Below are 12,988 nucleotides of genomic sequence, written 5' to 3'. Positions count from 1 at the left end.
ACAAGAAAAAAAGAACAAGAAAGAAAAGAGGGAGGGGGGGGGGGGGGGGGGGGGGGTTGTTTTGAAAGCCACTTACCAAATCCTAAAACTTGAAAATTCAAAAGTTGTTTCTAAAAAAAAAAGATCATAATTCAAGACAAAAATTCCCTCCCTTCTTCCCTACGAGAGGAAAAGGTAAGGGGTGAGAGGGGAGGGGGAATCATGTAGTCAACTCTGAAGGGGGCTGGAGGTAAATTGAAGGGGCTACATGCATTTATCACGGACATTGTCATGCATATTGCATAAGCTGAGTACATGGGGAGAATTTGATGAAAATTTGACGAGGTTCTAAAAATTGGAAGAACTTTCTCCTCCTGCTTCTTTTTCTTCTTCTTCATTTCCTTCTTCTTTTTCTCCTCCTCCTTCTCTTCTTCTCTCCGCTTCTGTTCTCTCCCTGTCCTTGCATTTCCCCAATAACATTGCAATACATCCCCCTCTCTCTCTCACTCACTTTCTCTCTCTCTCTCCCCCTCTCTCTCTCTCTCTTTCTCCATTAAGCACATTGACGTCTACCTGTATGTATAATTTTGGCTTTTGGTGGCTTGTGATTCTTCTTGCATCCGACTTCTTCTTCCCCTCCTTATTAATATTAGGGCGGAGCGCTACCGCGCTCCTTAATTATTATCTCTTCTATCTGTTCTATTCATGGGCGGATACAGCCCTCTGGTTTTGGGGGGCACAAACTGAAGAGGATGTGTCAACGGGGAGGGGGGGTTGGCTACTCTTAATTTTAAGTAGAAATCAAACAACAAAAGCTTACCTGTGTGCAGTTACTGGCACGACCTAAAGCTGTGCCCTCCTCCATCCCTCAAGCATGCAAAATACCTTGTCCCTTTATAAAAATGAGGGGGGGGGTGATGGGAACGTGCCGGCCCGGCCTCCATGATGAATCCACTCGGCCACATCCTCCCGAGGCCGCTCCTCCATCATCCACGGCAAGAAGAAACAGCAGAGGAAATATCCGTACAAACTTTTCTCTTCCAGCTCCCGGACTAAGTCTAGGAAACTGGGAATCGGCACATTTCCAGGAACGTGAGCTCTCAGACTAGTGTAGTAAGTGGAGATGAATTCGTCCCAACAGTTGGCCCTCAGATCGGAAGAAACGTTAAGGAAGAGGAAAAACGAAAGGTCTATGACGGGCGAACAGTAGATCGTCCGAGCTAGATCGAAGAAGACGATGTCCACTGAGCTGGCTGACTTGGGACCTTGTTTTGATGGTTTTAGATAACTTGGAAGTGCTTTCAATTCTCTTTTGTATTGAGTGGATGCATTTGAGTTCCGTTCGTCTTTGACAAAAGTTGGTGAGTCGGACTCTTTTCCTTGGCGCTTAGTAGTATTTGTATGGCTCTTGTTGGTTCCAAATAATACAGGTTGAGCATTGGTCGTTTGATTTTTGGTAGTTGCAGAATGGCGATTTTGAAATTGTGTGAAGGAGCAAGGAGTTTTTTGTTCGTTTTGAGTATAGGTCGTTTTGTATGAATTGACTTCTGGTTCACTGTTTGAGCCTAAGAAAAACAGTCTTTTCTTTTCAGCGTTAATATCACGTCTAGTTCTAGGAATGGTGGAAGCTGACTGAAATCCATCTTCTTTGAATACTTCTGGGGGCTCATTTTTCTTTTTCGTGTCAGTTGCTAATTCTTCTATTAGACTCATTGTTCTTTTCATTGGCACAGGTCGAGTTTGATTTTTTCTTTTGAGCCTAAGAAAAACAGTCTTTTCTTTTCAGCGTTAATATCACGTCTAGTTCTAGGAATGGTGGAAGCTGACTGAAATCCATCTTTATTGAGTACTTCTGGGGGCTCATTTTTCTTTTTCGTGTCAGTTGCTAATTCTTCTATTAGACTTATTGTTCTTTTCATTGGCACAGGTCGAGTTTGATTTTTTCCAATGTCAACACATGAAGAACTTCGCAGGAAGTTTTCATTGTATTCTTTTCGTAGTTTCTTTTTATCTAGTGAATTTGTTTCTTTTGTGTTATCACTTGCGTCAAAAAATACTTTTCGTAGTTTCTTTTTATCTAGTGAATTTGTTTCTTTTGTGCTATCACTTGCGTCAAAAAATACATAAAATTGGAAGAAGAACTTTCTCCTCCTGCTTCTTTTTCTTCTTCTTCATTTCCTTCTTCTTTTTCTCCTCCTCCTTCTCTTCTTCTCCCCCCTTCTGTTCTCTCCCTGTCTGAGTACATGGGGAGAATTTGATGAAAATTTGACGAGGTTCTAAAAATTGGAAGAACTTTCTCCTCCTGCTTCTTTTTCTTCTTCTTCTTCATTTCCTTCTTCTTTTTCTCCTCCTCCTTCTCTTTTTCTCCCCCCTTCTGTTCTCTCCCTGTCCTTCTCACTTTTGTTCCATTTCCACCGATCTTCAACCTAAAGTGCTAAATCATTTGAAATTGTGTAGAAAAAATAATATACATAATATCAACAAGGAAGAAAAACACCAATTGATTAAGCACCCTATGAAAGTTTCCCCCTTCTGTGCTTATAAAAAGTTCTATATTGGAGGAAAATAATAAAAAAAACACATTTCAATACATACAATATCTAAATAGAACGCGTAAATAACACATACCTAAAATACAACATGTAAAGTAACATATCAAAAAACACCAATTGATTAAGCACCCTATGAAAGTTTCCCCCTTCTGTGCTTATAAAAAGTTCTATATTGGAGGAAAATAATAAAAAAACACATTTCAATACATACAATACCTAAATAGAACGCGTAAATATCACATACCTAAAATACAACACGTAAAGTAACATATCAAATAGGTAATGTGTTAAACGCAACATGGCACAAACACATGGCGATTTGCAATGTGTTAAAGATACGTGCTTAGAAACATATTTATTTTATGTGTTATTCATCATCATCATCATCATCGTTAGACATTTCTTCATACTCGTTTAGACTCAAAGAACTTTCTGTAAAAATACGGGGCCTTGTTTTGGCCTGTAGACTTCTCAAAAGCGCTTCCTTCATTGATTCTTTTTCACGATCAGGATACCCAGTTTGATCTATGAAAATATTTCTCTCTGATACCAGAATGTTGTTCAATCGAAGTTGATTGATGTCTGAACTGGATCTTTTCATCGTGTTTTGTTTCTGATCAAATGATTTCAACTCGTTGGAAAGCGAAATGCTTCTTTCTAAATTGTCTCTTCTTTGCTTGACTGATAGCGTTTCGTATTCTGTGTCTTCTGTTCCTTGTTTATGCCCAACGTTGATTTTATTTGGTTTAAATGTTTTATTTTGAACGTCGTCCCTATTCGACCAATAGGCACACCCCTTCCGGACACTGTTTCCACTCTTTGAAGATATTTTGTTCAAGCCATTATCCTCATAATGTCCTAAAAACGATGAAACAGCAGAGGACAATTTTTTCCCATCGAAATCCATTTTCTTGGTAAGTTCATTGAAGAGACCTTCATAATCTTTACTGTTATCTTCTGTAAATGTTTCTTTGTACAGATTATCGAATTCTTCTTCCACATTTCTTGTTGTGCTAAGCTTTTTGTTTCTAGTTTGGTTAATAACTGATGAATAGGTATTGGTGTGAGGGATGGATTTCTTTGACGTTTTCTCTTCGATCTCTGCACTATTATACGTATATCTTTCCTTGTACTCGATTTGTTTTGATGTTTTTTGAGCTTCCGTTGATTCTACTTTTGTTACCTTGTTTTCTCTTTTGGAATCATGCACTTTGGAAGCTTTAGATAAGCTCTGACTTGAACTTTGTTTTGTGTCCAGATCATCCATGTTTTGATATAACTTTGTAATACTGCTATGAAATTTGCTTTCCATTCGATGTTTTTGACTTATTTTCTCAATTTTCTTACAAATATCTTCTAAAATTTGTTTCTTTTCGTTTAATTTTTCGATTATTTGCAAATTTACTCTCCTTCTTTCAAGCACACATTGATTGACATTGTATATTTTTTCCAACTGTTTGTATCTGTCTTCTAAATATTTCAATCTGTCTGATATTGCCAAATCGGTTTTGTTTTCAGCTTTAATGTTTTTGGTATTATTTTTCAGTTCATGTTTCATCTCTCCATGATTGCTCATTTTTACATTGCTTTTGTCAGTATAATTCTTCCGGGAGTCCTCAGTAAATATTTGATTTTCTGATGGAGAACATTTGGAACACTTATCTTCATATGTGTTGATGAAGTCTCTTTTTGTTCATTGAAGAGACCTTCATAATCTTTACTGTTATCTTCTGTAAATGTTTCTTTGTACAGATTATCGAATTCTTCTTCCACATTTCTGGTTGTGCTAAGCTTTTTGCTTCTAGTTTGGTTGCTAACTGATGAATAGGTATTGGTGTGAGGGATGGATTTCTTTGAAGTTTTCTCTTCGATCTCTGCACTATTATACGTATATCTTTCCTTGCACTCGATTTGTTTTGATGTTTTTTGAGCTTCGGTTGATTCTACTTTTGTTACCTTGTTTTCTCTTTTGGAATCATACACTTTGGAAGCTTTAGATAAGCTCTGACTTGAACTTTGTTTTGTGTCCAGATCATCCATGTTTTGATATAATTTTGTAATACTGCTATGAAATTTGCTTTCCATTCGATGTTTTTGACTTATTTTCTCGATTTTCTTACAAATATCTTCTAAAATTTGTTTCTTTTCGTTTAATTTTTCGATTATTTGCAAATTTACTCTCCTTCTTTCAAGCACACATTGATTGACATTGTATATTTTTTCCAACTGTTTGTATCTGTCTTCTAAATATTTCAATCTGTCTGATATTGCCAAATCGGTTTTGTTTTCAGCTTTAATGTTTTTGGTATTATTTTTCAGTTCATGTTTCATCTCTCCATGATTGCTCATTTTTACATTGCTTTTGTCAGTATAATTCTTCCGGGAGTCCTCAGTAAATATTTGATTTTCTGATGGAGAACATTTGGAACACTTATCTTCATATGTGTTGATGAAGTCTCTTTTTCCATACTTTCCTGAGACGATTTCACTCGTTCTGAAACCTTCGTTTTCAAAACAGTTTAATCCATTGATGTTTTTGTTTTCAATTTGAACAACTGGAATCTCTACAATAGCAGCATGATTGCTACCCTTGATTGGACTTCCCTCTTTGGTCTTCAAAAGCTCATCCATATTTTCATCAATCATGGAATTTTGGGAATTTTTCGAAATTGTTTTACTAGGAATGTGATCTGCAGGCGTTTCCAATAAATGGTGCAGAAATTCTTTTCTTTTGTCATCAATTGGACTTGAAACTTCCTTTTTACTATGTCCTTCTTTCTCCCACTTTTCACTCTCGAGAAAATTGTCAAGAAAAGTCTGATATTTGTCTACTTCTTCGTCATTTGTTTTAATTTTAAATGGCTCTACTTTGTTATGGAACAATATTAAATTGTTTTTATAAAAGTCTTGATTCAAATGGCCTTTGTGGATTTGGTCATCTAGTCTGGCTGTAGATTTTTGTTTTTCTTCTGACGGGTGGCTAGGCCTCCGGAGGGCGCCGGATTGTCAAGATTGGTGTCCCTGACAAAAGCACACTTTTCTATTTTAAAGAACAATGTTCTACTTTAAAAACAACTAGATTCACTGATCCTGCATTTAATATTACATAGTTTTTCAAAATATTCGCTTTTATAAATACTAACATTACTAACACGTTTAGTTGAGAACAATATATGTACTTGGTTTTTTGAATGAAATATTTGACTTTCTCCTAACATGTTCAGTTGAAAACAAGATACTTGGAAATTGCTAATTGGCGCGGATTTATTTCCTAACAGCACCTATCTGTGCGGGTTTACAGCGTCGTTATCAGTAGAATTCAGTCGATAAGAGAGATTTCAAGTGTTTGTGTTCGCGTACTTGAGAGTCGATTGTTTACTACAGCAGTTCTCAGAGTGAGTTACCCTCGGAACCCCCGGGGGACACTTGAATAATGGTTGGGTGGAAGAGCTCACTTAATAGAATATACCTTGTTTATACTGCTCGAATGAGAATAAAAAGTCCCTTTACCCCAGCAGTCTAACCACCAAAGTCTCGTGTATTTTATAGGTTTAAGAGCATAGTATACATAATGTTATATCAGAAGACCTTGCTTAATTTTAGGCCGTTAATTGAAGAGTCCTGCCACTTATAGAAAAAAAATAGAATAGTTAAGGTGGTTTTTTTTCCTTTCAGGAAACTGACCACTGAAAAATTGACCACTGCTCCATTCAATTTCTATCGGTCTTGGCTTAGATCAGGCTTTAGTACCAGATCCCGAGTTGGGGCACGTTGCGCGTGCTATTCCATATGGGTGGCGCAATATTTACCATAGTCATACCCACTGTGCGCAAACAGTAAGTTGGGTCCTAGGAAAACCGTTTTTGAGATGCTCCAAAATTAAAGACAAGCACTCTTGTCTTGACCGAGCATCTAAATTGGAAGTATTGTGCCACTTATCGACCATCTGATGAGGGACATACTACGGGATGGGCATGCTACGGTCTCAAACAAGTCCAATGCAGTAGTTATTTTATGGCTACGAAATAAAAACGGTGGTCAAAATAGACACTCATCTTCTTCTCGGCAATAGGCATCCGTATTGTCATTATCTAATATCGGATGACCAGAAAAAAGGGGCGTCAAACGCGAATGCCTTCATTCGACTTTGTTCAGTTGATCGATTCCCATAACAAAGAGAGAAGGAAGACAGGATAGGATAAAGTCAGCCATTCCGAGAAAGAACCTTATATTTTAGGATAAAATCCGCACAAGGGCGATTTTCAAAGGGTTTTTACATTGACGGTTTTTTTTATTTTTGTGTTCAGTGAAAATTATTTGCAGAAAAATGAACAAAATCATTGTTAAAATAATGGGCTTAACTTGTGAGTATGATGATTTTATTATTTACTTTATTTTATTAGGTAGGTAGTTTTATTATTCACCTCTTCCTCATTCGTCTTCCTCTCCTCCTCTTCCTCCTTCCCCTTCGTATAATTCTTCTTCTTCCTCTTCTCCGTTTTTAGGTGTAGGGGCAAAGCAGCGCTAAAAGTTGGCTTAAGCCCATACGAATCTTCTCCTCCTTCTTCTTCTTCTTCATATTCTTCTTGTCCTCCTCCTCCTCCTTAGTCTAATTCTTCTTGTTCCTCATATCCGTATTTCAGTATAGGGGCAAAGCTTCTACGAATCCTGTGCGACTTTCTGCTTCCTCCTCTCCTTCTTCTTTAGGTGTAGGGAGAGTAACAGCCCTAAACAGCGACTTCTTCCTCCTATTGAGTCCTCTTCTTCTTCTTCTTCTTCTTCTTTTCTTCTTCTCCTTCTTCTTCACCGTCTCTTTCTTCTTCCAGACCTGCTATCCACTGTGGTCGCTCAAGAGGCCCTTTAATGTTTTTGGTATTATTTTTCAGTTCATGTTTCATCTCTCCATGATTGCTCATTTTTACATTGCTTTTGTCAGTATAATTCTTTCGGGAGTTCTCAGTAAATATTTGATTTTCTGATGGAGAACATTTGGAACACTTATCTTCATATGTGTTGATGAAGTCTCTTTTCCCATACTTTCCTGAGACGATTTCACTCGTTCTGAAACCTTCGTTTTCAAAACAGTTTAATCCATTGATGTTTTTGTTTTTAATTTGAACAACTGGAGTCTCTACAATAGCAGCATGATCTGCATGATTGCTACCCTTGATTGGACTTCCCTCTTTGGTCTTCAAAAGATCATCCATATTTTCATCAATCATGGAATTTCGGGAATTTTTCGAAATGCAGACTTATGTGGCGTATGGTACAGGTGGGCCAATAAATGGTACGTTTTTTAGGTGGGCGAATAAATGGTACACTTACCCTATGTATATTTTTTTTTTTACCATGTTTTTCGTTTTTCTTTTACACTATTTTCCTTAACTTTCGGTAGCCTGAAGTGAGAACGGGTTTGGTTTTACATAACATTCACTATAGTCAGAAATGTATTATTCACAAGAATACGTGCACTTTTACGGACAATATTATACAATATACACTGAGTATTATATGTACATATTATGTATATTCCATAAATTTCATTTTAATTTTAATGTTGGTAGATTCTTGGAATGCACATTTTTGTTCTGTGTTTGTTGAGTTTTCCAAGATGCAAATCAAATTCTTGGTTCTGTTAAAACTTTTTTGGTTTTGTGTTTGCAATGAGTCCACTTTGTTTAGTTTCAGAGTGGTTGTGATTGAGGGAAAGTGTAGTTTACATTGGTGTTCTAGTCTCACAATACATCATGTGTTTCGTTTTTTTTTTTTTTCCTTCTCTTAAGCGCTTTAACAATGCCTATGGACATGTCGTTCGCGCTGTTCGCTATTTTTGCCAAGTGTGAAATGTGCTTATAATGTAGATTTTGTAGAACATTCGATATATATAATATCTAGTCAATTATATGGGGATAGATTCAGATATCAGCATCCGATGTCAAACGCCTGCTTCGGCTCCACGGAACAGACCTAAGCATGGACCTCCAAATCAAACTGGACAACGTCTTCAAACGATTGGTGGAAATTGAAGACAGATTCGGAGCGCATAACAAGTTCATTTCGCTCAGCGTCCGCAATTTGGACGGCAGTACGTCCACCGATGAGAACTCGGGTAAGATTTACCTCGGCATCTTGAAGTTCTACAACATCACGGGGAACGTTTTCCAAACGGTTGATTTGTTCATCAAAATCGAACCTCGAACCCGTGGCGAGGAAGGGCTGATCAAGTATGATTTCAAATTCTACAACGAATACGTTGCCTACAAACACATTCTGCCGGTGCTTGACAAATCGTTTGCCAATCGAATCGAGGGAGAACCTCGGAATGTTCCCAAGAGATTCAGCGAACAAGCAGACAATGCTTACACGATCGAGGAGTTCACAAACGATGTTCGGTATCGGGAAATAGGAAAGCTGAGCAAGCGCGAGTACCGACATTCTTGGAACTCCTTCGACAAAATGAAGACCGAAATGAAATTCTACACAATTCGACCCAATTCGAGGTTCGCCGTTGACAAGTGTGCAACATATGAGAAACATGTGACCAGACATGGTGCAACATATGATAAACATGTGTCACATGATGCGGTGGCCAACGAGATACTCAAACTGTTTCCGAAATTCTATCACGGGGAGGTTGGTGATGGCGGAACAGACAATATCCTTGTCATTGAGAACATGCTACCTGCAGGATTTCATACGGACAACGAAGGACTGTTTCTGGACAAAGACCGGATTTTGCTGACTTTGAAAACATTGGGTGAGTTGTAAAAAAAAAAAAAAAAAAAAAAAAAAAAAATAGGTTGTTGAAACGCTATATTATAGTGTCGGGCTTACCGAGGTAGAGTTTCATATTAGAGTTCCGGAACCCAGTCACCCGATTGGGCTTCCGACACCCTAGTTTTTTTTCTCAGTGCATGTCCTCTGAGAAGTCATAAATCTCCTAAGGTTTCTGAGATACCTTCCGAAATACTTCTTTATGGCATCTGTGTATTTCAGCCCGATATTTGAATAACTGCAGAAACCAGTGAAATATTGGACATCTATTAGATATTAGTCTGGGGTTCAAGTCCTGGTAGTTACAATCTACAAACAGTTGAAATTTATTACCAGTTATTTACTCATTGTTTTTAACATTTTATATTTTAATATAGTTTGGCTTTTTTGTCCGATAAACATTTAACTATCCCAATTTATTAGCCTCTATTACCATAATACAATTAAAGTTCTGAAAAAATCTGCTAAGTCTTTTATAACCATTAATGTGCATATACGTATATTACATACTTTTAAAGCTTCGAGCAAGAGAGTTTTTCTTTCAGTTGTAGACTTGATAGGCTTCCACCACACAATAGTATCAAATCTTTTGAAAAATATAACTAAAAAGAAGAAATGAAAAAGAGATATACAGAAACTGAAAAGAAATGGGCGGAATAAACCTGAACAGCGAGTTGAACAACAAGGAATAAGAAAAACAGCTCCCAGCTGTCATAGGTACTATCAATCGAAATAAAGGACCATTTATCAAGTGACGAAACACTTACCAATCACAAAACATTGTTACTTTACCACTAGGTTCCCCTGAATCCCCTGATGGAATCGAAACAATCTTCTTAAATGGGCAGAACTAGTTTGTCTGGATTTTCTTCTTTCTGAAATTAATTTTCGTCGTCAGCGACTTCTTCTTCTTCTTGATGCTCTTCTTCTTTATATCATCATCCTCTTCTTCTTTTTTTTTTTCTTCTTGCTTTTTGTCGTCCACTTCTTTCCTTTTTTCCAAGTCTTTGTTTAGATTCTCAAGTATGTATATTTTTTTTTTACCATGTTTTTCGATTCTCAAGTATGTATATTTCTTTTTACCATGTTTTTCGTTTTTCTTTTACACTATTTTCCTTAACTTTCGGTAGCCTGAAGTGAGAACGGGTTTGGTTTTACATAACATTCACTATAGTCAGAAATGTATTATTCACAAGAATACGTACACTTTTACGGACAATATTCTACAATATACATTGAGTATTATATGTACATAATATTATGTATATTCCATAAATTTCATTTTAATTTTAATGTTGGTAGATTCTTGGTATGCACATTTTTGTTCTGTGTTTGTTGAGTTTTCCAAGATGCAAATCGAATTCTTGGTTCTGTTCAAACTTTTTTGCTTTTGTGTTTGCAATGAGTCCACTTTGTTTAGTTTCAGAGTGGTTGTGATTGAGGGAAAGTGTAGTTTACATTGGTGTTCTAGTCTCACAATACATGTGTTTCGGTATTTTTTTCCTAACATTGTTCTTTAAAATAGAAAAGTGTGCTTTTGTCAGGGACACCAATCTTGACAATCCGGCGCCCTCCGGAGGCCTAGCCACCCAATCTTTCTACCACCGGAATACCACCACCAAACAGCTGATCCAAAAAAGCCACTGCTGTTTTTATGTGATTCTATACTGTAGAATCAATCGCATCCTGAGGGAACCTTTTTTCCATGATCCCTTGCTGAGTTGGGAGTTCTTCCCTAAAGCCCGCCGACTCCTATCTTCCCGAAAGCCCGCCGCGCCGACTACCAAGATACCAAACGAACAAAAAACTCCTTGCTCCTTCACACAATTTCAAAATCGCCATTCTGCAACTACCAAAAATCAAACGACCAATGCTCAACCTATATTATTTGGAACCAACAAGAGCCATACAAAAACTACTAAGCACCAAGGAAAAGAGTCCGACTCACCAACTTTTGTCAAAAAAGACGAACGGAAGTCGAACATACCCACTCTTGAATACAAAAGAGGATTGAAAGAGTTTCCAAGTCCAAGTTGTCTAAAACCATCAAAACAAGGCATCCTCCCTGTTTGACGTCCCTTAGCCAGACGAAAAAAAGTAATATCTATTAAAAATAATTTAATAAATATATCCCTTGATTTTTGTTCCTCCCTCAGGAGTGCCCGAGCTCAATCTGCCTCCCATTGATCCATGGAACCTGGATGAAGTGGAACAGTACAGGAGTAGCTATGAAATCAAGCTGACCAATATCCAGGAGTCTTCCTGGGCAAAGGCTACCATTTATAAGTTCAAGTAGGTAAACTTGAAAATATAAATACTCAGCTACCATGGCGCAGTGGTCTCTGCGCTTGCCTTGCACGCGGGAGACTCGGGTTCGATTCCCGGCGGGGTCAAAAATTTGCATCATGAAAATTATTGATTCCGTGACTGGCTGTTGCGGGGCCCACTCAGCCTCGTGAGGAAAATGAGTAGCTATTTATTAATGCGCATAGCGACCGGTGCCAGCATGGTAGGTAAACATTGGGTGCTGGATTATTGAGATATTAGGAAAATCCTACAATGCTGCAGTGACTCAGTGAGCACCAAAGTGATGCTATGATAACACAAAGAAACGACATTTATTTTTTTGTTTTATTTTTCAGATCCAGCTTGAAACCAGGAGGCTATGTCCAGTTTACCCAGTTTGCACCCATTACCTCTCTAGAAGGAGAATACAGAGCTTTGGGAAAAAAGGCCAAGGGCTTCAGCGAAGGAAGATTCAACTTTACCCTCCGTGAGTGCATATCCTTTTTCTGTCGGGAAGTTTCGTAGATTCGGCACTTTTCCTAGCATAATCTTTAGCATATCTGGGCGATTTTGGAGAGACTATTATCCGGGTTCTAGTTATTAGTGTTTTTTCTGTTTCTTGTTCTGTCGGGAAGTTTCGTAGATTCGGCACTTTTCCTAGCATAATCTTTAGCACATCTGGGCGATTTTGGAGAGACCATTATCCGGGTTCTAGTTATTAGTGTTTTTTCTGCTTCTTGTACAATAGGTTCGTATAAGCTTAACCCATCCTTTGGGGCAGTTGCCCTACACCCTAAGCCTCAGGGCTTTTCGTGTATGGAGTTCCTTTCGGGAAACAAAACCGATCCTCTTCTGAAAACTGAAATGGCACCTATAACGGAATCGGTACCCTTTTGGAAATCTGAATGGCGCCTTACACCTGTACTAAACCATAGGAAATCCAAGATGGTCCACCATCGGAATTGGTTTCGTTTCCGAAAGTTTTTCACAAATTAAGTGGGTACCACAGCATTACTAAGTGCCCAGTACCTATGACTCATCTATTATTTCTCATTCATCATCAATCTTTTCACTCTGACAATGCCGCCACTGGTCGCTACTCGATTAAAGTAGCTACTGCATTGTCCTCACGAGGCTAACAGCACCCCGAACTCCAAGCACAGAGCCGAAAAATCTTCGGCCCCGCCGGGAATCGAACCTGGGACCTCCGGCGTGCAAGCCTAGTGTGATACCAACTCGACCACGGAGGTTGCTCCAGAAACTAAATCATATATTGTCCACTTTTCCCCAGATGATATGCACAGAACCATTCTAATCACCCGAAACAAACTGAGTCCGGAGAAACTCAAGGTCAAACATTCCATCCACGAAATTGGAAACGCCAAGATCTACATCAG

General features: G+C 38.1%; 1 protein-coding gene and 1 long non-coding RNA gene across 2 annotated transcripts; one reads left to right on the top strand and one right to left on the bottom strand.

Annotated features, from left to right (window-relative positions):
- Positions 1-873: 873 nt before the first annotated feature.
- On the bottom strand, positions 874-5,505 carry LOC103508544. The gene is made up of 4 exons (XM_017443805.2): positions 4,238-5,505; positions 2,903-3,464; positions 1,739-2,037; positions 874-1,544 (listed from the first exon to the last, which is right to left on the bottom strand). The coding sequence occupies exons 1-4, from the start codon at positions 5,175-5,177 to the stop codon at positions 874-876; spliced, it is 2,472 nt and encodes an 823-aa protein (XP_017299294.1). The 5' UTR covers positions 5,178-5,505.
- Positions 5,506-11,460: 5,955 nt separating this feature from the next.
- LOC113467126 lies at positions 11,461-12,079 on the top strand. The gene is made up of 2 exons (XR_003391308.1): positions 11,461-11,597; positions 11,948-12,079. It is a non-coding gene; the product is annotated as an uncharacterized LOC113467126 (long non-coding RNA).
- Positions 12,080-12,988: the final 909 nt, after the last annotated feature.

The sequence above is a fragment of the Diaphorina citri genome, unplaced genomic scaffold (genome assembly GCF_000475195.1).
Source record: "Diaphorina citri unplaced genomic scaffold, Diaci psyllid genome assembly version 1.1 scaffold408, whole genome shotgun sequence".
Lineage (NCBI taxonomy): Eukaryota > Metazoa > Arthropoda > Insecta > Hemiptera > Psyllidae > Diaphorina > Diaphorina citri.
The sequence above is the reverse complement of the archived record's forward strand: the minus strand, read 5'-3'. Positions and strand labels throughout refer to the sequence as shown.